At 40.6% G+C, this 22756-nt stretch overlaps 1 protein-coding gene across 2 annotated transcripts; it reads left to right on the top strand.

The window, feature by feature from the left end:
• The first annotated feature begins 583 nt into the window (after positions 1–583).
• Positions 584–4477, top strand: neurod2 (neuronal differentiation 2). Of its 2 annotated transcripts, none has more exons than XM_026947852.3 (2): positions 584–896; positions 2771–4475. In XM_026947852.3, the coding sequence occupies exon 2, from the start codon at positions 2775–2777 to the stop codon at positions 3837–3839; it is 1065 nt and encodes a 354-aa protein (XP_026803653.2). In that variant the 5' UTR covers positions 584–896; positions 2771–2774; the 3' UTR covers positions 3840–4475. The 2 variants fall into 2 exon arrangements, with proteins under 2 accessions (XP_026803653.2, XP_034165020.2); XM_034309129.2 differs by lacking the exon at positions 584–896 and adding an exon at positions 903–1214 and having other exon boundaries at positions 2771–4477.
• The last annotated feature ends 18279 nt before the right edge of the window (positions 4478–22756 follow it).

The raw sequence follows: 22756 nt of genomic DNA, 5'->3' as shown, positions 1-22756 counted from the left end.
ACTGACATGTGAGAGTCATGTTTTTGTAATGTATAGTAATAATAATATGTAGTAGTAGTAGTAATAATAATAATAATAATAATAATAATAATAATGCAGAATTTCTGCATTTCTTGGTGCACAGTGACGTCACATGGCTTTATATGTGATATTATAAAGCTGAGTTAGATCTCAGGTCAGAGCTGGTGTGGTGGCAAAGCTTAATGTAAGGGTGGAAGCTGGCACTCTGTGACACCCCATGGCGTGGCCATGCCCCTTGCCTTAATTGTGCCACTTACACTGGTGAATATTGTTCTCAGTAATTAGATTATTTATTACACGTTTTATTGAACGCTCCTTTATTTTGTCTCTTTTTTGTCTCTCTTTCTCTCTAAATATGTGCACATGTGAGGAGGTGCAAGTGAGAGCGTTTTGTCTATGCCGCGCGCACTCGTGTGTCTGTATGTGTCTATGCGTGTGTGTGTGTGTGTGTGTGTGTGTGTGCACGCGCGCGGTGCGCGACAGATGGCCGGCCTCTCCTCCCTCGGGGAAAGGCGGGATCTCAGCGAACGCGCGCGCGTGTCAATCACCGGCTCCTCGTGTGATGGCTCCTGCCAGTGACGTGCCCACCATATGGCCCTGGCATCCGAGCTGGTATGTAACCTCTCGCGTGCGTGGAGCCATGCCACACCGTCTCCGCGCGCTGCCCGGGAAGGACTAGCACACGCGCACACACACACACAAACATTTACACACATATACATACCTGAGCAATTGTACTCTTGAACGGAGCGTCCTAGCGGGGTGCCGGTCCCTCATGATGATGATGATGATGGTGATGATGATGGTGATGATGATGATGATGATGATGTAGACGGAAAAGGCGCCTTCGTTCGACGAAGTGCACTAGAAAGGAGGTGAGGTATAATGCTATGAAAGGATGTGCTATGAAAACTACACATCTACATAGTTGATTAAAAAAAATCGGCACTGTTTGGACCGGAGATCGTATTATGTTTTGCTTTCGCGGCATTATAGCGATATGTGTCCGTTATGCTCGCAAGATTGTATCCGCATCTCTCCGAATTCAATCAAAGCCTAATCAGTAATGCAGATCGATACACGGATGTGCTGCTAGTGCGCAGATTTGGCTGACAGAGGTGCATGTGCCTGTCGTTACATTTCGATAATGTCGGTTTGACTTTTCAGTGAAGTCTCATTGTCTGCAAAACAAGGTGCGTGTGGAGCAATGCAATCCCTGTGTGTGTGTGTGTGTGTGTGTGGGTGTGTATGTGTGTGCCCAACCAAGACGGGATGAAGACGTTTTAGACAGTAGTGCTTCTTTATTATTATTACAGTACATTTTAGTATACAATATTACTATACAATATTAATCAATGTAGCAAACTGGGAACAGGTTTGTTTGTTTTGCTGTTTTTTTTTTTTTTTTTTGCTTTATGAAAAAAGAACATGATTGTACATTGGATTATACATTTATTATGTGTCAGAATGTTAAACTACAGTGTGTGTGTGTGTGTGTGTGTGTATTTATATATAGAGAGAGAGAGGCAGAGTATATGTTGGTATGGTAGCCTACATACATTTATTATCTGTTGGTATATTCGTCAGTCCAGAGATACACTATATGTTTGTACAAAGCACTACACATTTATTATGTTGTATAATATGTGTAATGTTCTTATTATGTATCAGCTATGCATTTGTTATAATGTAATATAAAACTCTGTACATTTATATGCTAGTGTAATAGCCTGTACAAGCCCAGTAATTTTGAATATTGAATTCAGGATATGTGGCATGAACTTGAACAGTGCCTCTTTCTTGCCTAATGTGACTTTCATTATGTTTTGTTTTGGATGCAATAGCACAATAATATTTAGTTTTCTGACCTGAAAAGGACCAATATCGAATTTGTTACCTGTATTTCCTCCCCATGCTATGGTAAGATGAGCTGTGCTGGAATGCTGCCAGTGTGTGTGTGTGTGTGTGTGTGTGTGTGTGGGTGGGTGTGGGTGGGTGGGTGGGTATGTGGGGGGCGTTAAATAAAGGGCGGGCAAAGGGGGGGTTGGGGAGCGCGCGCTGCTCAAAGTGCCCCTCGAGACCTTCCGATGATCGGGGCCGCGCGAGCGGGGAATTCAGGGAGCGAGGCCGTCTGGCGCTGTCGGACTCAATGTGAATCGCCAAATACGACTGTCCATTCCATCTAAGAGCAATCTAGCTTTTCCAAACTCCAAAAATTTCTGCAGTGTGCATGCGTATCTCGTTTTAAAAATACAGATTTTTGTTTCCATATGGAATATTTCAGTGCATCACACTGGAGCGAATAATCATTTTCTACCATAAATTATATTCTACACAAATTAAGATGGAAAATAATTCTAGGCCTACTGTTTTTTATGTTACCAACAGAAAATGGTTCGACAACGATCACGGAAGGTTTGTTAACAAAAATGTAATGTAAAGTGTTTAAATGATTACTCATTTACTATGAATGCTGTATAAAAATAAAATAATTCCTGCTTCGGCCTAAATGTTGGTATATGTCCAATTCCTTAACAGATAAGGTAGCCTGATCCTATCCGGTGTCGAGTATTAGCTATTATATGTGATATAGAGGCTTTTTAGACGGTTTGAGAAATTAAGATCAGCTCAAACCTGTGCGACAGGCTGCTTCTGCACGCAAGTGATGCGCGGTCGCGCGACTGCCACGGGGATTTTTTTAATTACTATTTAATTAACTCTTGATTTTTATATTTAATTTATCTCCCAGTGCCATGTTGACGCGGTTATTCAGCGACGCGCAGAAGTTCCCAGGCTGGGCGGACGACAGCGGAAGCGACGACTCCAAGACGAAGGATGACGAGCATGAGCGGGGGTCACGCGAGGACGACGCGGACGACGTGTTGGGCGACGCCAAGAGCACAAGTCGTGCGCAGTCGGAGATCGCGGCGGACGAGGAGGAAGACGAAGATGACGACGACGACGAAGGCGCCGACGATGACGAGAACGGCGACAGACCGCGAAAGCGCGGCCCCAAGAAGCGCCAGATGACCCCGGCGCGCCTCGAGCGCTCCAAGTTGCGACGACAGAAGGCGAACGCGCGCGAGCGCACACGCATGCATGACCTTAACTCGGCGCTGGACAACCTACGCAAAGTGGTGCCTTGCTACTCAAAGACGCAGAAACTGTCCAAGATTGAGACGCTGCGCCTTGCCAAAAACTACATCTGGGCGCTCTCGGAGATCTTGCGTAACGGAAAACGACCAGACGTCGTTTCATACGTGCAGACATTGTGCAAAGGACTCTCGCAACCGACTACGAATCTGGTGGCCGGTTGCTTGCAGCTCAACGCGCGGAACTTTCTCACTGATCTTTCGCATCAAGAGAGCACGGCGGCGCGCTTCCACGCGCCCGACGCCTCCTTCGCCGCCGCGGCGCACGCCTACCCGTACCAGTGCGCGCGCCTCGCGGGCCCTCAGTGCCAGTCCGGCGCGCACGGGTACTGCTATGAGCCCGAATACTCGGGCGCCGCCGATTACGACGCGCGACGCAGCCCGACGCCCACGTGCGTCAACGGTGGATTCGCGCTGCGATCGCACGAATCCGTGTCACCGGAAATCGCGGACCGGGGATACCATCACTACTCCATGCACTACGCAGCTGCGCGCAGCCTCGCCTATGGCCCACCGGGAGCCCGAGGAGGCGGAAGTGGAGGTGGTGGCAGCGGAGGTGGAGGCGGTCATTCGGAGAACGTGCCGCCGTACCACGACGTGCACGCGCACCACCACCACCACGAGCGCGCGCCTGTATACGAGGAACTGAACTCCTTTTTTTCATAATTGGAAAAACAAATGTGTCGATCGTCGTCATCATCGCCAAATATTCGTGTGAGACTAAAAAACACACACATTACAACAAACACGTTTATTTAATGCAGTCAAAATAAAAGGATTGCTTTTTGCCCCGGACTCTAAACGGAACTACAATGGACTTGTGCTGGAAAATAATGAATAAATGGATTAAACACAGTCGAGCGGTTTACCATATTTTTCCACAATTGTAATAACGGAATGCGTTACCAATGTAAAAAAAAGGGAATCAATTCAATAATAATATTAATAATAATTATAAAGAAAATAAAAAGGACAAACACAATCGAGTACCTATGATATAAAAGTCGGGGATGTTTAATCCAAATAAATCATAAAGGATATTTTCCAGTTGTTTCTCTTATTCTGTTTTTTTTTATTAACTTTCCTTGTTTTTAAATATTTTACAGACAAAAAATCTTTTTACAGACAAAATCAGCCAGATAATTCTCAAAGGTTCTTTTCAAGTTTAGGGGATTTGTGTATTTTTTTAATTCATTCATTATTATTCTCAAGCCTTTATGCAATTCTGCTCATGTTTCTCGTTGTTATTGTTTTGTTTTATTCCGTAAGAAGTTGTTTTGTATTTTTTTTTGGGGGGGGGGCGGCTTTTTTTTTTTTTTTTTTTTTTTTTTTTTGTGAACGTTTGGTATCCAGCAGAAATGAGCTTTTGTGTCGATGGATCATTTGTGGCTGTGAATCAGCAACGAACATTTCCTAAAGCATGGCCACTACTAGAGAAATAGGGGTTAATGCGTACTTAAATTATTTGTAAGTATAAGTATCATTCACGTGGACGGTACTTATTCCTGACTGGGCGACAGGTAGCCAATGAAATGTAATTAAAAGAGATCACGGAAGTGTCAAGGTTCCAGTGAGAGAAAATATTACAAGGTGTAGGGCTTGCAAATAATGAATTCGATTACTTTTTATGCTCGAATTTTTTGACACTGATGTGATAAATACTTGATTGTGGTTTGTGTTTGCATCCATAAAATATATATTTCAGGGCCTTTCAGTTTTGAAATATCCATCATTCCATAATTTATGTCTACGTGACTAACTGTCTATTGCACAGGCTCAGAATACTACTCCACTATTTACGCCTAAATGGCTGTACTTTATTTATTATTATGCAGTTTTACGTCAGATCAGTTATTTTTTGTGTGACCCAAGCCATGAATAATCCCCATTCCCATGCCTCTGACAGTTTGGCCTTTAGACTTTATGTCAACATCATACTAAACAGTAGGATAGTGTACACTTTTGCACATCCAATTTGTAATAATTTGTGGTTATTCAGTGTCTGAACTTTGAGGTTCTCATATTTCTTTCTATAATTTTAAAACTTTAGTCACTAATCATTCTTTACTGAAAAGTAACATTTGTGTACAGATAAAATCAAAAAATCCAAAACAAGCAGGTCATTCCTTTTTTTTAACAGGTGTCCATAATAATTATGTCCTAATATAGGCTAATATAATAATTTAATATCAATATGTCAAAATAATGTAACTTATATATATATATATATATAACAACTTGTAACTATTGTATTTGTATTCTCAAATTGTAAATAGTTCCAATAGCATTTGGAAATACCATTTGTCTAACACTATTAGACAAACGACTCTTAGACATCTTAATATCTTGGATTACACCGACCAACAAACAAACAAATATATCTATATATATCTAAATGTATATGCTAATGTAACTTTTGCTCTTAGGACAGGCCTATGTAACACTCAGTCTTAAATACTTAGTATTTATTGAAATAAGAGTACATATAATAATCAAATTAATAATTTAAAAAAAACTAATAAATAAATAAATTAAATTGGAGGGGGAAAACAGGCCTGATTCAATCCAAGTTCAGATTTTTAAATAAATTATTTTTAAATAGGAGTTCGCTGTATGATTCTTCGTGCATTTTATATATATATATATGTTTTGGATTTTTTATATATATTTTTTTTTTTTTTCAAAAACATTACAGCTGGATATAGATATATTATTAAATATTAGAGGCAAAATAATGTGCCTTACTGTCCCAACACCTCGAGTACACTTTTAAGAACGAATATTACTACTACTACTACTACTAATAATAATTATTATTATTATTAATAATAATAATAATAATAATAATATATCAGAGTGGGTGCAATGCATGAATCGCGCACGTACATGTACACTCCCCCGGTGAATCTTTGTGTCAAGAGAAAGCAAAGCAAGGAGTCCTGCCATGGTGCCCCATATGCCCCACACACACACACACACACACACACACACACTGCGCAAGTTCGACAAGTTCGAAAATAGATAGGTTCGAAATGTTCATTGTACGCTATATAACGCGTATATTTATTTCCATCCAACCACAATTATATGAAAATAAAATAACACACAACGTGGTTCGAGATTTCTATGTAGCGAAGTAAATTTTACACTGTGGAAAATGAGCTCGAGCTCGTGACACCGAAAAACCAACCACACTGACTAAAACATTTTCCTGTACAAAAACAAATTAATATATACAAATTAAATTAAGGAAAGGCGAACATATATATATATATATATATATATCATGATGCATAAACATATATATATATATATTTTATATATATATGCATCATGATATTGTGGCCTTAATTCATGTAAATTCCGATTAAAGTAATTATATATTGTAAATTCGTTACTTTTAACGAATTATTTGTTTTATTATACGTGTACATGTCAGGTGCCAAAAGTTAATTTATCGTTTTTCTTTTTTTTTTTTAAGGAAACCACTGTATCCGTGTGATCATTTAAAAAAAAAAGTCGATTTTGCTGAACAGCTTTGCAACAACAACAACAACAACAACAACAACAACAACAACAATAATTACTAAGCCCACGCATAGAGTTTATTTATGTTAAAGGTTTAAACTGTATGTATTTCAACACATTTCAGGTTTCTCTTGGTTTTAATTCAATCTGCTCCAACAGTTCTTGTCATTACAAACGCACATCGTGAACAGAAAGCTGTCCACTTTAAAACACAATAACGTGTCGAATTTGCCACGCGAACACTACAAAAACAATTTGCATTATATAAACCGTTATTGTTAGTAGCACTGATAATAATATTGTTTGTAATAACCTCATACCCTCATTCGGTTCCTACTGCAGCCCGAGGTTTAGATTAAGATTTATGCAAAACATATATATATATATATATATATATATATATATATATATATATATATATATATATATATATATATATATATATATATAAAGACGTCAGAAATAAAGACACCAGACTGTCCTTTTCCTCGTCGCTGGCGTGGTGACATCACGAGGACATCTTTTGTACAGTTTTGTACTTTTAGTGTGTGACTTTTACCTGAAAACGTGAATATAGCACACCTTAAAAAAATTGGACTCTACACCTTACAGACAGAAGATCTCTATAGATCAATCGCTGAGAGTGTAGCACTGCCAAGGAAGAAATGTCTGTTTGCAGAAGAAATATTTACCCACATTTTAAAACATGAAATTCTATGAAATTGTCGCTACCGCCAGTATTTTTTAAATTAAATAAATTTCCCCGCCATATTAGTACTCAAGGCCTGTTTGCATATTCAGAATTCATATGTACATTTTTCATATTTACATTATTCGTATTCAAAGTCAGCCCCGAGGTGGCAAAGGCCAAACGGGAGCCGAGGGGCTTCTTTCCCTCCTTAAAATCCCCCCGACGGCGAGGTCGGGCCAAAGCTGGCACCGAAGCTGGCACCGAAGCTGGCGCGCCTGGCACCGGGGGCTCCTGCCAAGTCGCTAAATGTCTCAGCATCAGCAGCGCGGTGCCAACACGCAGGCCAGAGCAGGGCCTTCTGGGTGGAGCCCGCTATTTCTTCCCTAATTCAGCAGCATCTGTTCATTACACTTCACGTTTCGCGTGTGAGAGAGACTACAGGAAGCCGTAAAGCCCCCGGGACACTCTGCTCGATATGCAAGAAAAACTCCGGACACACACACACACACACACACACACACATCAAAATGTCATGATAGGGAAACACTGTGTGCACTATTACTGAACAAAAAAGCACACTCAACAACGTCCTGGAGGTCATGTCTAAGTGCGCACTATATAGGCACCCTCTAACTCACTGAAATAAAATATGCGTTTAGTCTTCAGAATAGCGTTAGTCAATTTAAATATGCAAAAGAGCTCGTGAATATGCAAGTACACTAATTATTTCCCGTTCCATAGCATTTGAAAATAAGCATTGTCTGAATCCTGCCATATCCTGCATGGATGCATGGATATAGGAATGAATTTATGAATTTATAAGGATTATTTATTTTTGTGTAGTTCAATTGTTTAATGCAGTTTTAAGGCAACTGGTCACAGCATGAGGACCGAAACGTTTTGCCAAATGCAAATTAAATCAGGAGTCGCCCCATCACTAATCAAATTATTTTTTATTAATGTGGCTACATTTGGATTAGGGTTCGGAGAAATCCTGATCCAATGTTCGATTTTCATGCGCTGTAACATGATTTGTTGCGCAAATTAGCATCAGAACCACGCACTATCTTAGATCATGTATTAAATATTCACAATCCGCATTTAAATATGCAAAAGGGAGATGGCGCCTCGATTTAGGCTCACGCGAGCACCGAGGCCATCGATCCATCAGGGAGCCCTGACCATCACACACACACACACACACACACACACACACACACACACACTGCAGCTCCTCTTTGTGCCAGCCACGCCCCAGCAGTGCCAGTCATGGAGCTTGGCACAGGCTGGCATCACCTATTAAAAAATTCCACAGCATCTGTTCGGAGAGAAGCAGATTTAAAGGAGCCGTAAGCGGAAAGAAGGGACACAGAAATATACATTTTTATATAAATCTTCGAGACATCTGTGCATAGTTATAATTCTGTACTAATATAACGTAGAAATGTGATGATTTCTTGATATATTATTAAATCACCCTCTCATCCTCTTTGACCACGGGGAGCTAAAAACTGCTGTATAGATTTGTACGATTATAATTTTAGGATTTTTTTAAAATCATCCCAGTACCAATATTTAAATAGGAGGGGGTATAACTCAAAGCCACTGTTTGTATTTATCTTTGTATCTGTATTCAGTTTTCAACCCAAAGTAGGCGTGGCATATACCGGACAGTACCTCAGCCTCAGCTACACCCCCAACCTTATTTAAGTTCTCATAGTTCACACAGGGGACATTAACACTTTCTAGCAAAGTGTAACTTTATTTACAAAACATCTTCTAAATAATTGCCATTTCTTTGTAAACACACACAAAGTCATCTCTCCCAACTTTGGCTCCCAGTTTGGCAACAGTGCTGTGTGTGATGTGGTTGCCATGATTCCTGTTAAAGTCCATCACAACCTTGTGACAGCTTCCTGATCCAGCCATGAGAATGATTCTTCTTCTTTTGTCAAAGGCATTCTTAAAGGCTATTTGGAAAAAAAATATGTAATATAAACTAAGCAAAAAAAAAAAAAAAAAAAAGTAAAATTTTGCTAAAAATTAAATTGTTAATTTCTCCTATGTATGGAAATTTGTGGGACACCCTGTATATCACAATATATCTCAAGAGAGAGAGAGAGGTCAAAAAGAGGCTGGTGAGGACACTTTTGTGAGAACACAAACAAACTTGTTTCATGGATGTTCAGGAATATTAAATGTTTCTACGGATGGATAAAAAAGTGCACAGTGTAACTCCACCCCATCACACCACCCCGTCACTCGGTACTTTACATTAATTACATTGTTTTTTCCATGAATATAATATAATATAGAAGATATGGCTACATCGAGAGCTGTTATAGTTGTGTATATTGTTCCTCTAAGTGTGTGTGTGTGTGTGTGTGTGTGTGTTTGTGTTTGTGTGTACATCTACCATGACTGCACAGCACTGGATTGTGTTTGTGCATCAAATACATGTGAGTGCAATGGGGATGTTGCTGGTCGGCACAGATGGTGTGTGTGTGTGTGTGCGTGTGTGTGTATGTTGGTCACATGGGCATCAGTAATTGGGCGCCATATTGCCCGGTTTTGCAGGGTTTTTTCCCCAGCTGGACCTGTCAGATGGCATTGCGTCCAGCTCGATGCCCTCTCATCCGTCCATCCCTCTCTCCTACTCTCCTTCCTTTCCCTTCACCTTGTCTCTCCATCCTTCTCTGTGTTTTCCTTCACCTCTGCTTCCTCCACGTTTAGTTCCTCCTCTTGCACCGGATCTTCTCCACTCATCTCCACTTCTCTATTTTATTCTTCCTTGTTCATTTTCTTTTTCTTTCATCCCTTCATTTTTCTTCCTTCTCTTTTTTCATTCACATTTTCCTCTTCCTGTTTTGTCCAGCTTAATGCCTTCCAATCTTACAATCTTTTCTCTCTTTCATCCTTTGTTCTCTCTTCATGTTTCTTCTCTCTCTCTGTTGCATCCTCCCTCACTTTCTTCTCTTCCTTCTCTCCCTCTCTCTCTCTCTCTCTCTCTCTCTCTCCACTCACTGCCCTCATCTTTTCACTCCATTTTGCTCGCCTCTAATCTCTCATTCATTTTTTCACCTCCCTTCTTCCCCATAGTCTCCCTCTCTTTCTTGTTCAGCTTGATGCCTCTCATCTCTCTCTTTCTCTCTTTTATGCCTTTTCTAATTTTCATTTTCTCTTCCTCTTCCTCTTCCCCATCTTTCCTCTTCTTTTTTCTTTCACTTCTTTTCTCCCCATTTTTTAAAAACATTTTTCTCTCTCCTACCCTCTATTTCTTTATATTTTTTCTTTTTTCATATGCTTTTCTCTCTCTCTCTCTCTCTCTCTCTCTCTCTCTCTCTTTCATTCCTCTCTCTATCCTTTTTCCATCACCTGTTTTCTCTCCTCCATCTATTTTTGCTACCACACCAGCTTATTTTTTCTTCACACACTTTCTCTTTCTCTCTCTCTCTCTCTCTCTCTCTCTCTCTCTCTCTCTCAGCTCTGTATGTTAATTAATTTAAATCATTATATGATAGAGATGATATAAAGGATGTTGCAAGTATCTCTAACAAAATGTTCTAATTAAGTACAATATTTTATTAAATAAAATATTACTCATCAACACACTTATTTGCAAAAGTAAAAATATAAGACAGAATTATTTTGATGTAACATGTTTTGCTCATCTAAATCAGTGAAATTCAGGGCGTCACTTTTTTTTAGTGCTGCTGTACATAAAGCATTTCTTTAGTACTCTATATTGCAGCATTCTTGATTTATTAACAAAAAGTGTACTACATTCTATACAGTAAAGAGTTTGTGTTCTTGTTTTGTAAAAGAATGCTGCTTTATCTAAAAAATATGTCAAAGACAATATGATAAAAATCTTGTAATGTACCCTGATGTTAGTGTTTTTCAGCTCGTTGTGTTGTGAATGATAAAGTGTTCTTGCTGAGAGTGTTCTGGTAGAATGAGTTGATTGTTAGCACTGATTCAGCTGCAATTTAGCAGCGAATCAGAGGTGATTTATTAGTGAATTAACTGTGAATTTGCAGTGACTTAGCTGTGATTTAGCTGTGATTTAGCTAATACTTTTGGGGTTATTTAGCTGTGATTTAGCAATGATTCAGTGGTGATTTAGCAGTGAATTAGCTGTGTTTTAGCTGTGATTTAGCAGTGAATTAACTGTGATCCACATCTGCTGTCCGGAGACACTCCACTGGTCCTCTTCTGTACTCCCTCTATACTCGATCTCTTGGTGCGGTCATATCCTCACGTGGGTTTTCATACCACTGCTATGCAGATGACACTCAGCTCATCCTCTCCTTCCCTCCCTCAGACACTCATGTTTCTGCTCAGATTGAAGCACGTCTGGCAGACACCTCATCATGGACGACATCTCATCAGTTAAAACTTAATGCCAGCAAAACTGAACTGCTGTTCATCCCAGGTGATTCATCCCCATGTCAGGATCTTGCGATCTCCTTGGACAACTCTCTGATCTCACCTTTGGTTACTGCACGCAACCTTGGGGTAACCATGGACAATCAACTGTCCTTCTCCTCTCACATTGCTAATCTGACACACTCATGTTGATTTTTCCTTTATAACATCAGAAGGATTTGTCCATTTCTATTACACAGGCCACACAGGTGCTTGTTCAGCCCCTTGTCATTTCGAGACTGGACTACTGCAACTTGCTCCTGGCAGGTCTGCCTCTGAGCACCATTCGACCTCTGCAACTGATCCAAAATGCAGCTGCACGACTGTTTTTCAACCTTCCTATATTCTCCCATACCACCCCATTGATATGCTCCCTCCACTGGCCTCCTGTACTGATGCTTCCCCACAAAGCCAAAAACAGACCAGTACCCACTTACGTCAAAGCACTTATCACATCCCGCACGGCACCACACTCCCTCAGATCCTCGAGCACTGCTCGACTGGTCCGACCATCTCTCACAGTACAAGGAAGGTATGCATCAAGACTCTTCTCTATTCTGGCACCAAGGTGGTGGAATAAATTTCCCCTAGATGTCCGAACAGCTGAGTCACTGGCAGTCTTCAAATGACGTCTAAAGACTTACCTCTTCCTAAAGTACTTAAATTAGCACAATATCATAATGTATTTGTTGACAGAGACTTCAAAGCACTTCTGTAATTCGGTCTGGATAAGGGCGTCTGCCAAATGCCATAAACGTAAACGTAAATTTAGCAGTAAATTAGCTGTGATTTAGCAGTGATTTAGCAGTGAATTATCTGTGATTTAGCAGTGAATTAGCTGTGTTTTAGCTGTGATTTAGCAGTGAATTAGTGGTAAATTAGCAGTCATTTAACAGTAAATTAGCTGTAATTTATTTGTGCTTTATTAGTGATTTGGCAGTTATTTTCATGCTGCTTTAGTGGTAGTCATTCTAGCTAGTATGAAAAGTTGTAGTATGGTGTGGTCGATGTTTTCTGACACAGCAATACTGCCCCCTGCTCACTGGACATCTCTCCTACATCAGATGAAGGTTGCTTCAGTAAAAACTTTTGCACCAGGTGCCCAAAAGTAAAACATTTTGCATGCATTTTCTCAAACACTGTTGGATTTTCACATTTGAATGCATAAGTATGATGTAAATTAGAACCATATTTGAATAGTTATATTCAATTTGACAGAACAACAGAACCATGCAGACATACAAGAGGCACCCATGTACACTACGCTCTTAGAAATAGGGTTCCTTTCGAAAGGATTCTCATAAAGGAGCCTCATAAAAGTGTTTCTGATGGATGGAGAAACACTCTGTTGTAAGGTTCTACTCTTCGTTGACACATTTATTTTCCCCCACGAGTGCAGTACCTGAATAAATCTAACTACCATTTCAAATTCCAAACCTATACTTTCTTTTTTGCTCTAGGTTCAACAACAACAAACTAATATTAATAGCGCTAACACTTTATTAGCATAGTCCACTGTAGACACTCCAAAACCATTTATAGATTGTCAGTAACGTCATGTAAATGGCAACTAATGCTAAACTACATATAACAGTTTATACATAGCTGTAGATGTTTAGTACAAAATTATACCACTGTGTTGTTGAATCTGATTGGTCAGAGGGTGTTTTCTATAATTTTCTATAACAGCAGCTCTGACAGTAGTTTCAGCTACAATTCAGATCACAGGTTTATATTAATGTGCTCATTCTAATATGTATCTGGATTCACAGGGACTTGTAAAGTAGATGCGCCACACAAGTCTAATAATAAAAAACGGATTTTAAAAACGTGCTTTTATTTAACAAGGAAAAAAATTCATAAAAATTTATAATGTATAATATGGTAAAGTTTTCTGTAAGGAGATGTTTATTTAAATTCATGGAAGGAGACTCCAGAGTCAGAGGGAAACCTGTAACTTTAGTTTTCCTACTGTAGGCTAAATCTAAGGAGATAATCAGTTTAACTGTGAATTAATTCAGCAATTAAAAGGACCAGGAGGCATTACATTTATAGAAATTTTGCCACAGATATGGAACAAATTTAACAACTGCCATCTATCTGGACAAATCTCTAAAATCTTGGCCGTTAAAATCAGACAATGACTGATTCGTTCCACTCAGGAGGATACATAAGATCTTTTTTGAAATATCGGTAGCTAATCTTTCTATATTGCACCATCTACTGTCAGGTATAGGAAATGCATTTATTTAAATCAGTCTGATGAAGCAGGGATAACGTAACCCCTGTCAGGGGGGTATTAAAAGCAAAGGCAGGGAAATCCCCCCATCCAACCCCATTACCTCAAACACACGCCGCCAACCACAACAGCCACCAAACAACCCCGCGCCCCAACTCCCCCCCGCCCCCCCATCAACCCCTCTGCCCAGCCACCATCACCAACTCCAATTCACATCCAGACTGTAACTATAAACAGTAAACAGATAAATAATACTATGTGTCATTCTTTAATAAATATAAAATTATAATCATTGGCAGATTGCTGTGGTATTAGCAAGCTAAAATAATCAAAATGGCTGACCATTTGTCTTATTTTCATTTTAATTTATTTTATATTAGAATTTTTTTTCCTTTTTTGAATCAGTATTACACACTACGCCATAATATATTAGAACTGAAAACCACAATTCAGGAAAACACTATTTGATTAGCACTTCCACACACTGTTTTGTCCAATTTAATACAACATACACACACAGAGTGACTTGAGAGCGAATGCCGCCGGTCTCTGCTGATGAACATCTGTTCCTGAATTAAAACACACTCTCATGGCTGCATCACACACACACACACACACTATATATATATATATATATATATATATATATATATATATATATATATATATATATATATATACAGCATGTACCAGCATAAAAACATGCATGCATAACAGTAATTAACATACTTCTTCACCACACACAAACACTCACACACACACAAAATAGATTGCATTTTGGTTACATCATCAACCATTTATAATACTGGTTTATCAATCTCCTACAGCTTCAGAAGCTTCACTTTGCTTGCACAGCTGATGAAGGACATTTGACTCAAACGTCCTGTTTCTCTGGAGACTTTAATAGGAACACCTGTACACATTCATACAATTATCCAATCAGCCAATCCTGTGGCAGCAGTGCAATGAATAAAATCATGCAGATGCGGGTCAAGAGCTTCAGGTAATGTTTACATCATACATCAGAACAGGGAAATAATGTGATCCCAGTGACATTGACTGTGATTGTTATCTGGTTTGAGTTTTTCAAAAACTGCTGATTTCCTGTGATTTTCAAGCACAACAGTCTAGAGAGTTTACACAAAATGATTCAGAAAAATAAAACATTCAGTGAGTAGCAGTTCTGCCAGCAGAAATGCCTTGATGATAAAAAAAGGTCAGAGGAGAATGGCCAGACTGTTCAGGACAGACAGGAAGTCTACAGTAACTCAAATTACCACTCGTTACCACCATGGTGAGCAGAAAAGCATCTCAGAATGCACATGTCGAACCTTGAGGTTGGATTTTCTACTACAGTAGAAGACCACATCAGGTTCCAATACTGTCAGCCAAGAACAGGAATTTGAGGTCACAGTGGTCACAGGCTAACCAAAACTGGACAGATGAGGATTATGAGAACATTGTGCTGTCTAATGAATCTTGATTTCTGCTGTGGCAGATGGTAGGGTCAGAATTTGGCATCAACAACATGAATCCACAGACACAACCTGCCTTGTGTCAACAGTTCAGGCTGGTGGTGGAGGTGGTGTAATGGTGTGGGGAATGCTTTCTTGGCACACATTGGGCCCCTTAATACCAGTCAAGCAAAGTTTGAATGGTACAGCCTATCAGAGTATTTATTGCTCTTTGTTATGGTGTCACAATAGAAAGGTTGAGATGGATGCAAATGCAGTAGAGGCAGTTTAATGACAATAGGCAGACAAATCAAGAATGTGAGGCAAGTTCAAAGTAAAAAAAAAAAACAGGCAAAGGGTCAAGTGATCAGCAAATAGCACAACATAGCAAAACCAGAATAGAGAATCCAGGAAACAATCGGAGTCAAAAAACCAGAGTAGTGATATGTGAACAAAAGGCGAGCATTACTTTGCAACTGTTTGAATGTCCAAGGTCTGTTTATATAGGGTGTGAGTGTAATTGGAAATAGGTGTGTGTGATTACAACTCAGGAGATTGTGAGCGCGCCAGTGGAGTGTTGCGGTGGGAATTATAGTCCATGGCGCCATGCCTGTAGGCCACGTTGTGTTCTGGGAACTTGAGCTCAAGGATGGGGTCAACCTGACAGAGCCCATCCTCCCACACCCCCAGAAGGGCTCACTACTCCTTCTGGGGAGCACTACCTCCTCTGGGCCTCCCCCTAGGTCATGGGCCTGGGCATTCAGGGTGGCTGGCATGAAATTCCCAGCATAGGTTGGGGTTAAGGATGTCATGTGCAGGTACCCAGCATTGTTCCTCTGGATTGTAACCCTCCCAATCAATAAGATACTTCAGCTTACCATTGCGACAAGAATTGAGTATCATTTTTACCAGGTATGCGCGGCCTGGCCTTCGATGTCGAGAGGGCTGGAAGGGTGGCAGGTGCTGTGTCAGTGGCTGGGGTCCCAGTATGATGGGTTTCAGTCGGGAAATATGGAACAAGGAAGCAATGCAGCAGTGTCGTGGCATGTCCAGTTTGTAGGTGACCTCTTTTATTTGCTTTAGGATTTTAAAAGGGCCGATATACCTGAAAAGTGGTAAGCTGGGTGGCTAAGTATCACAATGAGTTTTGGCATTCTCGGCCCATGGCAGAAACTGGGCCCAATCCTCCTGGTTGTTGACACAGAAACTTTTTAGGACGTGTCCGATCTCCTGGTTTGCCCTCTCCACCTGTTTCTTAGCTTGCGGTTGGTATGCTTATGTTAAGCTCATAAAACTGGCCCAAACCTGAGAGGTGACAATGTCCTCTAGAATCCCAAAATACCGGAATACGTGGTTAAAGAGGAGTACAGCTGTGGTTAAGGCTGTGGTCAAGCTGGGCAGTGGAATGAGGCAGAATGACTTTGAGAATCAATCAATAATGACCAGGAGGATGGTGTTACCCAGGGATTCCTGGAGGTCAGTGATGAAGTCTACTGCAATGTGTCACCAGGGTCTCTGTGGTATGGGCAAGGGCAGTAGCTTACTGGCCAGTAGCATTCAGGGAACTTTAGCTTGGGCACAGGCGGAACAGGAGGAGACAGTGAGGTACACATCCGTGAACATGAGTTGAGTTCGCAGGTTGGCTGTTACAAATAGATTGTTCTGGAGGCACCAACAAGCAACCTTATGTGGAGGGGTGTGAGCGATCACGTGGTCAATCCCAATCATAGTTTTGTTCAGCTGGGGTAAGTTTTTTGGAGAAACAGTACATTAGGTGAAGCTTGGGTTTTTCTCTGAATTGCTGGGATGAGATAGCTTCGACTCCCTGATAGATCAGGGTGTTTCAGAATGGGGGCTGTGGTAAATGTTGCTTTTAGTTGACTGAGGGCCTACTCAGCTGTTGTGTTCCAAGCCAGGTGCTTTGTCACCTTTTTTAGGAGTGAGGTCAGGGGGTGAGCAATAGAGCTAAAACCCTGAATGAAGTGCGGTAAAAGTTGGTGAAACCGCCGAACCGCTGTAGTTCCTTGATGGTATTGGGTGTGGGCCACTCAGTGACGGCAGATACTTTGGCCTGGTCCATGGTAACCAAATCTGGGGTAATGATGTAGCCCAGGAAAGAGATGGTGCACTGGTGAAATTTGCACTGCTCCCCCCTGACAAACAGCTGATTTTGCGTAAGACCTGGCAGGCATGGAGCAAATGAGTCTCATAGGAAGGGGAGTAAATAAGAATATTGTCCCTCAGGATGTCATTGATGAAACAGGAAAACTGAAGGGGCCCAGGTGAGCACAAACGGTATGAAGCAGTACTCATAGTGGCCACATGTGGTGCTAAAAGCAGTCTTCCACTAATCTTTCTCCTAGATGTGCACTAGATTATATGCACTACAATGGCTCTCTCATAACCTTTATTATTGGTGTTGGAGTGTGAGTGCATGGCCTGAGTGTGTGTCCCGGCCTGAATGTGTGTCCTGGCCTCAGCATGTGTTCCCGGCCTGAGTGTGTGGACCGTGAAAGCTTTGATGTGTTATCTAGCTAACACCACTGCTGTGTGCGCTACAGGGAGTACAATAGAATGAGAGACAGAGACAGAGAGAGAGAGAAAGAGACGGATGGTGGGAGAGTGTGTGTGTGTGTGTGTGTGTGTGAAAGAGACAGCGAGACAGAGAGACAGACAGAAAGGGTAGGAATGTGTGTGTGTATGTGTGTGTGCACGCAGGTGGGACGTGACAGGTGGAGGTTAAAATCACACTCGGCTCAAGTGCGCACTCTGAGGATCTGTCCAAATCCTCTATGATCCATGCAGTGCTGGCAGGAAATCCTTTGGCGTTTATTTGGGATGCGACCCGCTTATCAGCTTTAACACTTTAGCACCTAATAAGAGCCGAAGATTTGCCCCTAATTACACACACCTGATTCACCAGCTCATTAACACACTGCTCACGTTACACAGGGCCTTTTAGAGTGTGTTAATGTTTGTTATGGTGTTAGTGTGTATCTTAATTGTGTATTAGAGTGTGGTAGTGTTTGTTAATGTGTGTTAGCATGTTAGTGTGTTAGAGCATGTTATTGTTTGTTAGTGTGTTAGAGTGTGTTATTGTTTGTTAGTATGTTAGTGTGTTTTAGAGTGTTAGTGTGTATTAGTGTGAATTAGAGAGTGTTAGTGTGTGGTAGTGTGTGTTACAGTGTCCTAGTGTGATTGTGTTAGAGAGTGATAGTATGTGTTAGAGTGTGTTAATGTTAGTGTGTTAGAATGTGTTAGTGTTTGTTAGTGTGTGAGTGTTTAGACTTGTGTTAACGCTGTGTTGCATCTCTTATGTGAATGTGAAATTCCTTAATGAATTTGCTAGTCTTGCAGTTTTAGCTTCAGAGTCTTACAGTTTTATAGCCTTACAGTTTTACAGTTTTACAGTCTTGCTGTTTTATAGGTTTACAGTTCTACAACCTTACAGTTCTACAGCTTTACATTTTTACAGTCTTACTATTTTATAGCCTAATAGTTTTAGTTTTACAGCCTTACAGTTCTACATCCTTATATTTTTAGTTTTAGAGAGAGAAAGAAATTGTTACGTATGCTAATTGTCACGTAATGGTGAAAGAATATGAACAGAGTGTAAGCAGGGACTCCGGCAAGACTAGCTATGACAGCATAACTAAAAGGGAGAGCCAGAAGGTAACACAGACACGAGGGCGCCCTGGGACATAAAGCAGCCAGCCACTTCACTGTCAACAAAGCTGAGTGAATGTGTGAGGAGGGGGGGCAGCATCCAAACATCATAGTTCACCACAACACTCCAGATCTGCTCCTTTACCTAAGAAAAAAATATTCACAAAAGGCATGACATGTCAAATATGTTTTCCGCCTGTACCTGAGACTATGTCTGAGTCCTGAACACTAATTGCAAGGCTGTTCCATAACTTTGTAAGAGAAAGTTCTGCCCCCTGCTGTAGCCATCATTATTCAAGATACCAACAAGTAGCCTGCACCTTTTGATCAAAGCAGGTGTTGCGTATCATAAAAGACCAAAACTTCACTCATGTACTGTGATGCAAGACCATTCAGTGCTTTATAGGTAAATAGTTGTATTTTATAATCAATGCAAAATTTGATTGGGAGCCAATGCAGGGTGGATAAGATTGGGGTGATGGGGTCATATCTTCTGGTTCTGTTAAGAACTCTGGCTGGTGCATTCTGGATTAACTGGAGCTTGTTCATGCACCCACTGGAACATCCAGAAAGTAAGGCATTACAATAATCCAACCTAGAGGTAACAAAAGCATTAATTAATTTTTCCACTTCATGTAGTGACATTATCTTTCTTATTTTAGCAATATTTCTGAGATGAAAGAAGGCTGTCCTAGTAATATTATCTGCTTGAGCTTCAAATGAAAAACCAGGGTCAATAATCACACAAAGGTCTTTTACCCTGCACATGATTAAACAGAAATGCCACCCAGAGATACTAGCTGACTTCTAGCTACGTGTGGTCCTAATACAAGTACTTCTGTCTTGTCAGAATTAAGTAGAAGGAAGTTAATAAGCATCCAGTGTTTAATGTCCTTTTCACATTCCTCAACTTTATTAAGCTGGTGTTTCTGAAACATGCAACAGTGTGTCATCAGCATAACAGTGGAAGCCAGTACCATGTTTATGAATAATTTTACCTGGAGGTAGCATATATATAGAAAAAAGTAGTCGGCCTAAATCACTGTTTGGTACAGCAGCTGCTCTTCTTCCGACTGCAAAGTTCTTCAGAGAGTGGTGAGAACAGCATAGCTCATCACTGGAAATAAAGTCCTGGACTTACAGGTCATCTATCAAACATGTTGTTTGAGGAAGACCCACAATATCATTAAGGACTGCACTCACCCTGCTCATTATCTGTTTGCGACACTGCCGTCTGGCAGATGCTTTGGTTGCATGCAATCACGGACAGCCAGACTGAAGAACAGTTTTTGTCTCCAAACCGTCAGACTACTTAATAGCCAGTAGTCCTTCATCTAGTACTGCAATACTTTATTACTCCCACTTCCAGACACTTAGCTATTTACTATGTACTATTTATTATATTTGTATTTACTGTTCTGCCATATTTAATAGCACATGTCACTTTTACTCTGCCATTGTAATAATTTAATAGCACATGTCACTTTTACTCTGCAATTGTAATAATTTAATAGCACATGTCACTTTTACTCTGCAATTGTACACCACTGTTTCATTTACCTTATTAAATTAAAGCATCATCTTAACCACTCATATCCAGATATGTGTTTGTTCATATCTAACAAGTGTTTGTACTGTCAATGTCTAAATCTGAGCCTTATCACAAGCATTTCAATGCCCAGTGTACCCAGGGTAACTGTGCAAATGACTCCTAAGTTTTACAGTGTTGCAGTTTTACAGTCTTATGATTTTACAGGTTTTATAGTCTTACAATGATACAGTTTTTCCAATCTATCAGTTTTACAGTCTGATAGTCTTATGGTTTTATAATCTTATAGTTTGACAGATTTACAGTCTTACAGTTTTACAGTGGTATAGTTTTACAGTTTCCAATTTTACATTCTTACAATTTTACTGTCACAAAGATTTACAGTTTTACATTTTTACGGTTTTACAGTCTTACAAGATTCAAGGTTCAAGAGTTTATTATCATATTCACAGTAAAACAAGCAGTTACACTGTACAATGAATTTATGATGAACCATCAACACTATACAGATAGTGCTACATATTGGAAATTACACTGTGGGCTGAGGTGTTCAGGTGGAGTGTGATATATATATATATTACAAGTATGAAATGAAATATACTACAAGTATTAATGTGAGGTAGGTAGGCTGTAGTGCAATAGTAAGACAATGGCAGTAGACTTGCACAATAAAAGGGACATTAGGTCTCAGATTGTATAAGTATAAATATAGTGCAATTACAGACCAGTGATACGAGATGTTTTGTTTTTATGTGCAAGAGGCCACTGTGCAGGTTCAGTAGCAGCAGTATGGTTTTGTGTGTGTGCATGTGTGTGTGTCTAGGAAATTGGCCCCAGCACCTCACTGGACAGAGTCAGTAGTATGTGTTGGTTAGAGTGGCAGTAGGTGAGAGTCATTCACAAGCCTGATGGCCTGTGGATAAAAAAAACGTTCCTTAGCCATGAGGTTCTTGACTTTAGACTTCTGTAGCATCTACCTGATGGTAGGAGTGTAAACAGGCTATGTTGGGGGTGGGTTCTGTCCATGAAGGTATTGTGGGCTCTTTTGGTGACCCTGGTGTCATAAATGTCCTCCAGTGATGGGTAGGCTGCTCCTGTGAGGTTTTGAGCAGTTCTAACCACTCGCTGAAGAGCCTGGAGGTCCTGAGCAGAGTAACTTCCAAACCAGACTGTGATGCTGCTGGTGAGAATGCTCTCGATGGTACTCTTGTAGAAGTTGCTAAGAACTTTGCCTGGCATTATTAGATGTGTTGTGTTGTGAGACCAGGTCAGATATTCACTGATATGAACACCAAGGAATATGAAGGTGTTTACCCACTCCATGTCGGTCTCACCTATGTGCAGTGGTGCATGCTGTTCCCTCCTCTTTCGAGAGATCGTTGTTCAGGCACCATGCCAACAGATCAGCAACCTCCATTCTTTAGGCTATCTCGTCACCCCCAATGATGACCGTAGTATCATCTGGGAATTTGATGATGCTGGTGGTGTTCTGGGATGCAACACAGTCGTGGTCCCTATGCTTATAGTCCATTTGCTGGAGGTGTGGTCACTGATTCTGACTGATTGACGTCTGCCAGTCAGAAAGTCTAGAACCCAGTTAAAGAGGGTGGACATTAGACTTTATTGAATGCCGAGCTGTAATCAATAAATAGTATTCTCAAGCTGTCCTTGCTCACTGTCCTTTCACAGTTCTAAACACTTCTCAGTCAGTACTCTCAAAGCAGTCCTGAAGCACCTGATCAGTTTCCTTGAGGATCTGTCTGTATGCTGAATCTAGGAACAGGGAGATGTGGTCTGATTGTCCAAAGTGGGGGCAGGGCACTGCCTTGTAAGCTCCCTTGATGTTGCTGTAAACATGGTCGAGGATTTTCTTTTCTCTTGTTAGAAAATGCACATATTGGTGGTATTTTGGGTAGACAGTCCATAAACTGCAATGATTGAAATCACCAGCAACAATGAACACAGTATCCGGGTGTGCAGTTTCTTGTGCGTTGATAACGCCATGAAACTGCACACAGTTACACTTAC

Source organism: Pangasianodon hypophthalmus, chromosome 12, assembly GCF_027358585.1.
Source record: "Pangasianodon hypophthalmus isolate fPanHyp1 chromosome 12, fPanHyp1.pri, whole genome shotgun sequence".
Taxonomy (NCBI): domain Eukaryota; kingdom Metazoa; phylum Chordata; class Actinopteri; order Siluriformes; family Pangasiidae; genus Pangasianodon; species Pangasianodon hypophthalmus.
This window is presented reverse-complemented; position numbering and strand designations above follow the sequence as displayed.

Bases quoted from the DNA above. Each gene is read 5' to 3' on its own strand.
- neurod2 (XM_034309129.2), top strand. From the start codon at position 2,775: ATGTTGACGCGGTTATTCAGCGACGCGCAGAAGTTCCCAGGCTGGGCG.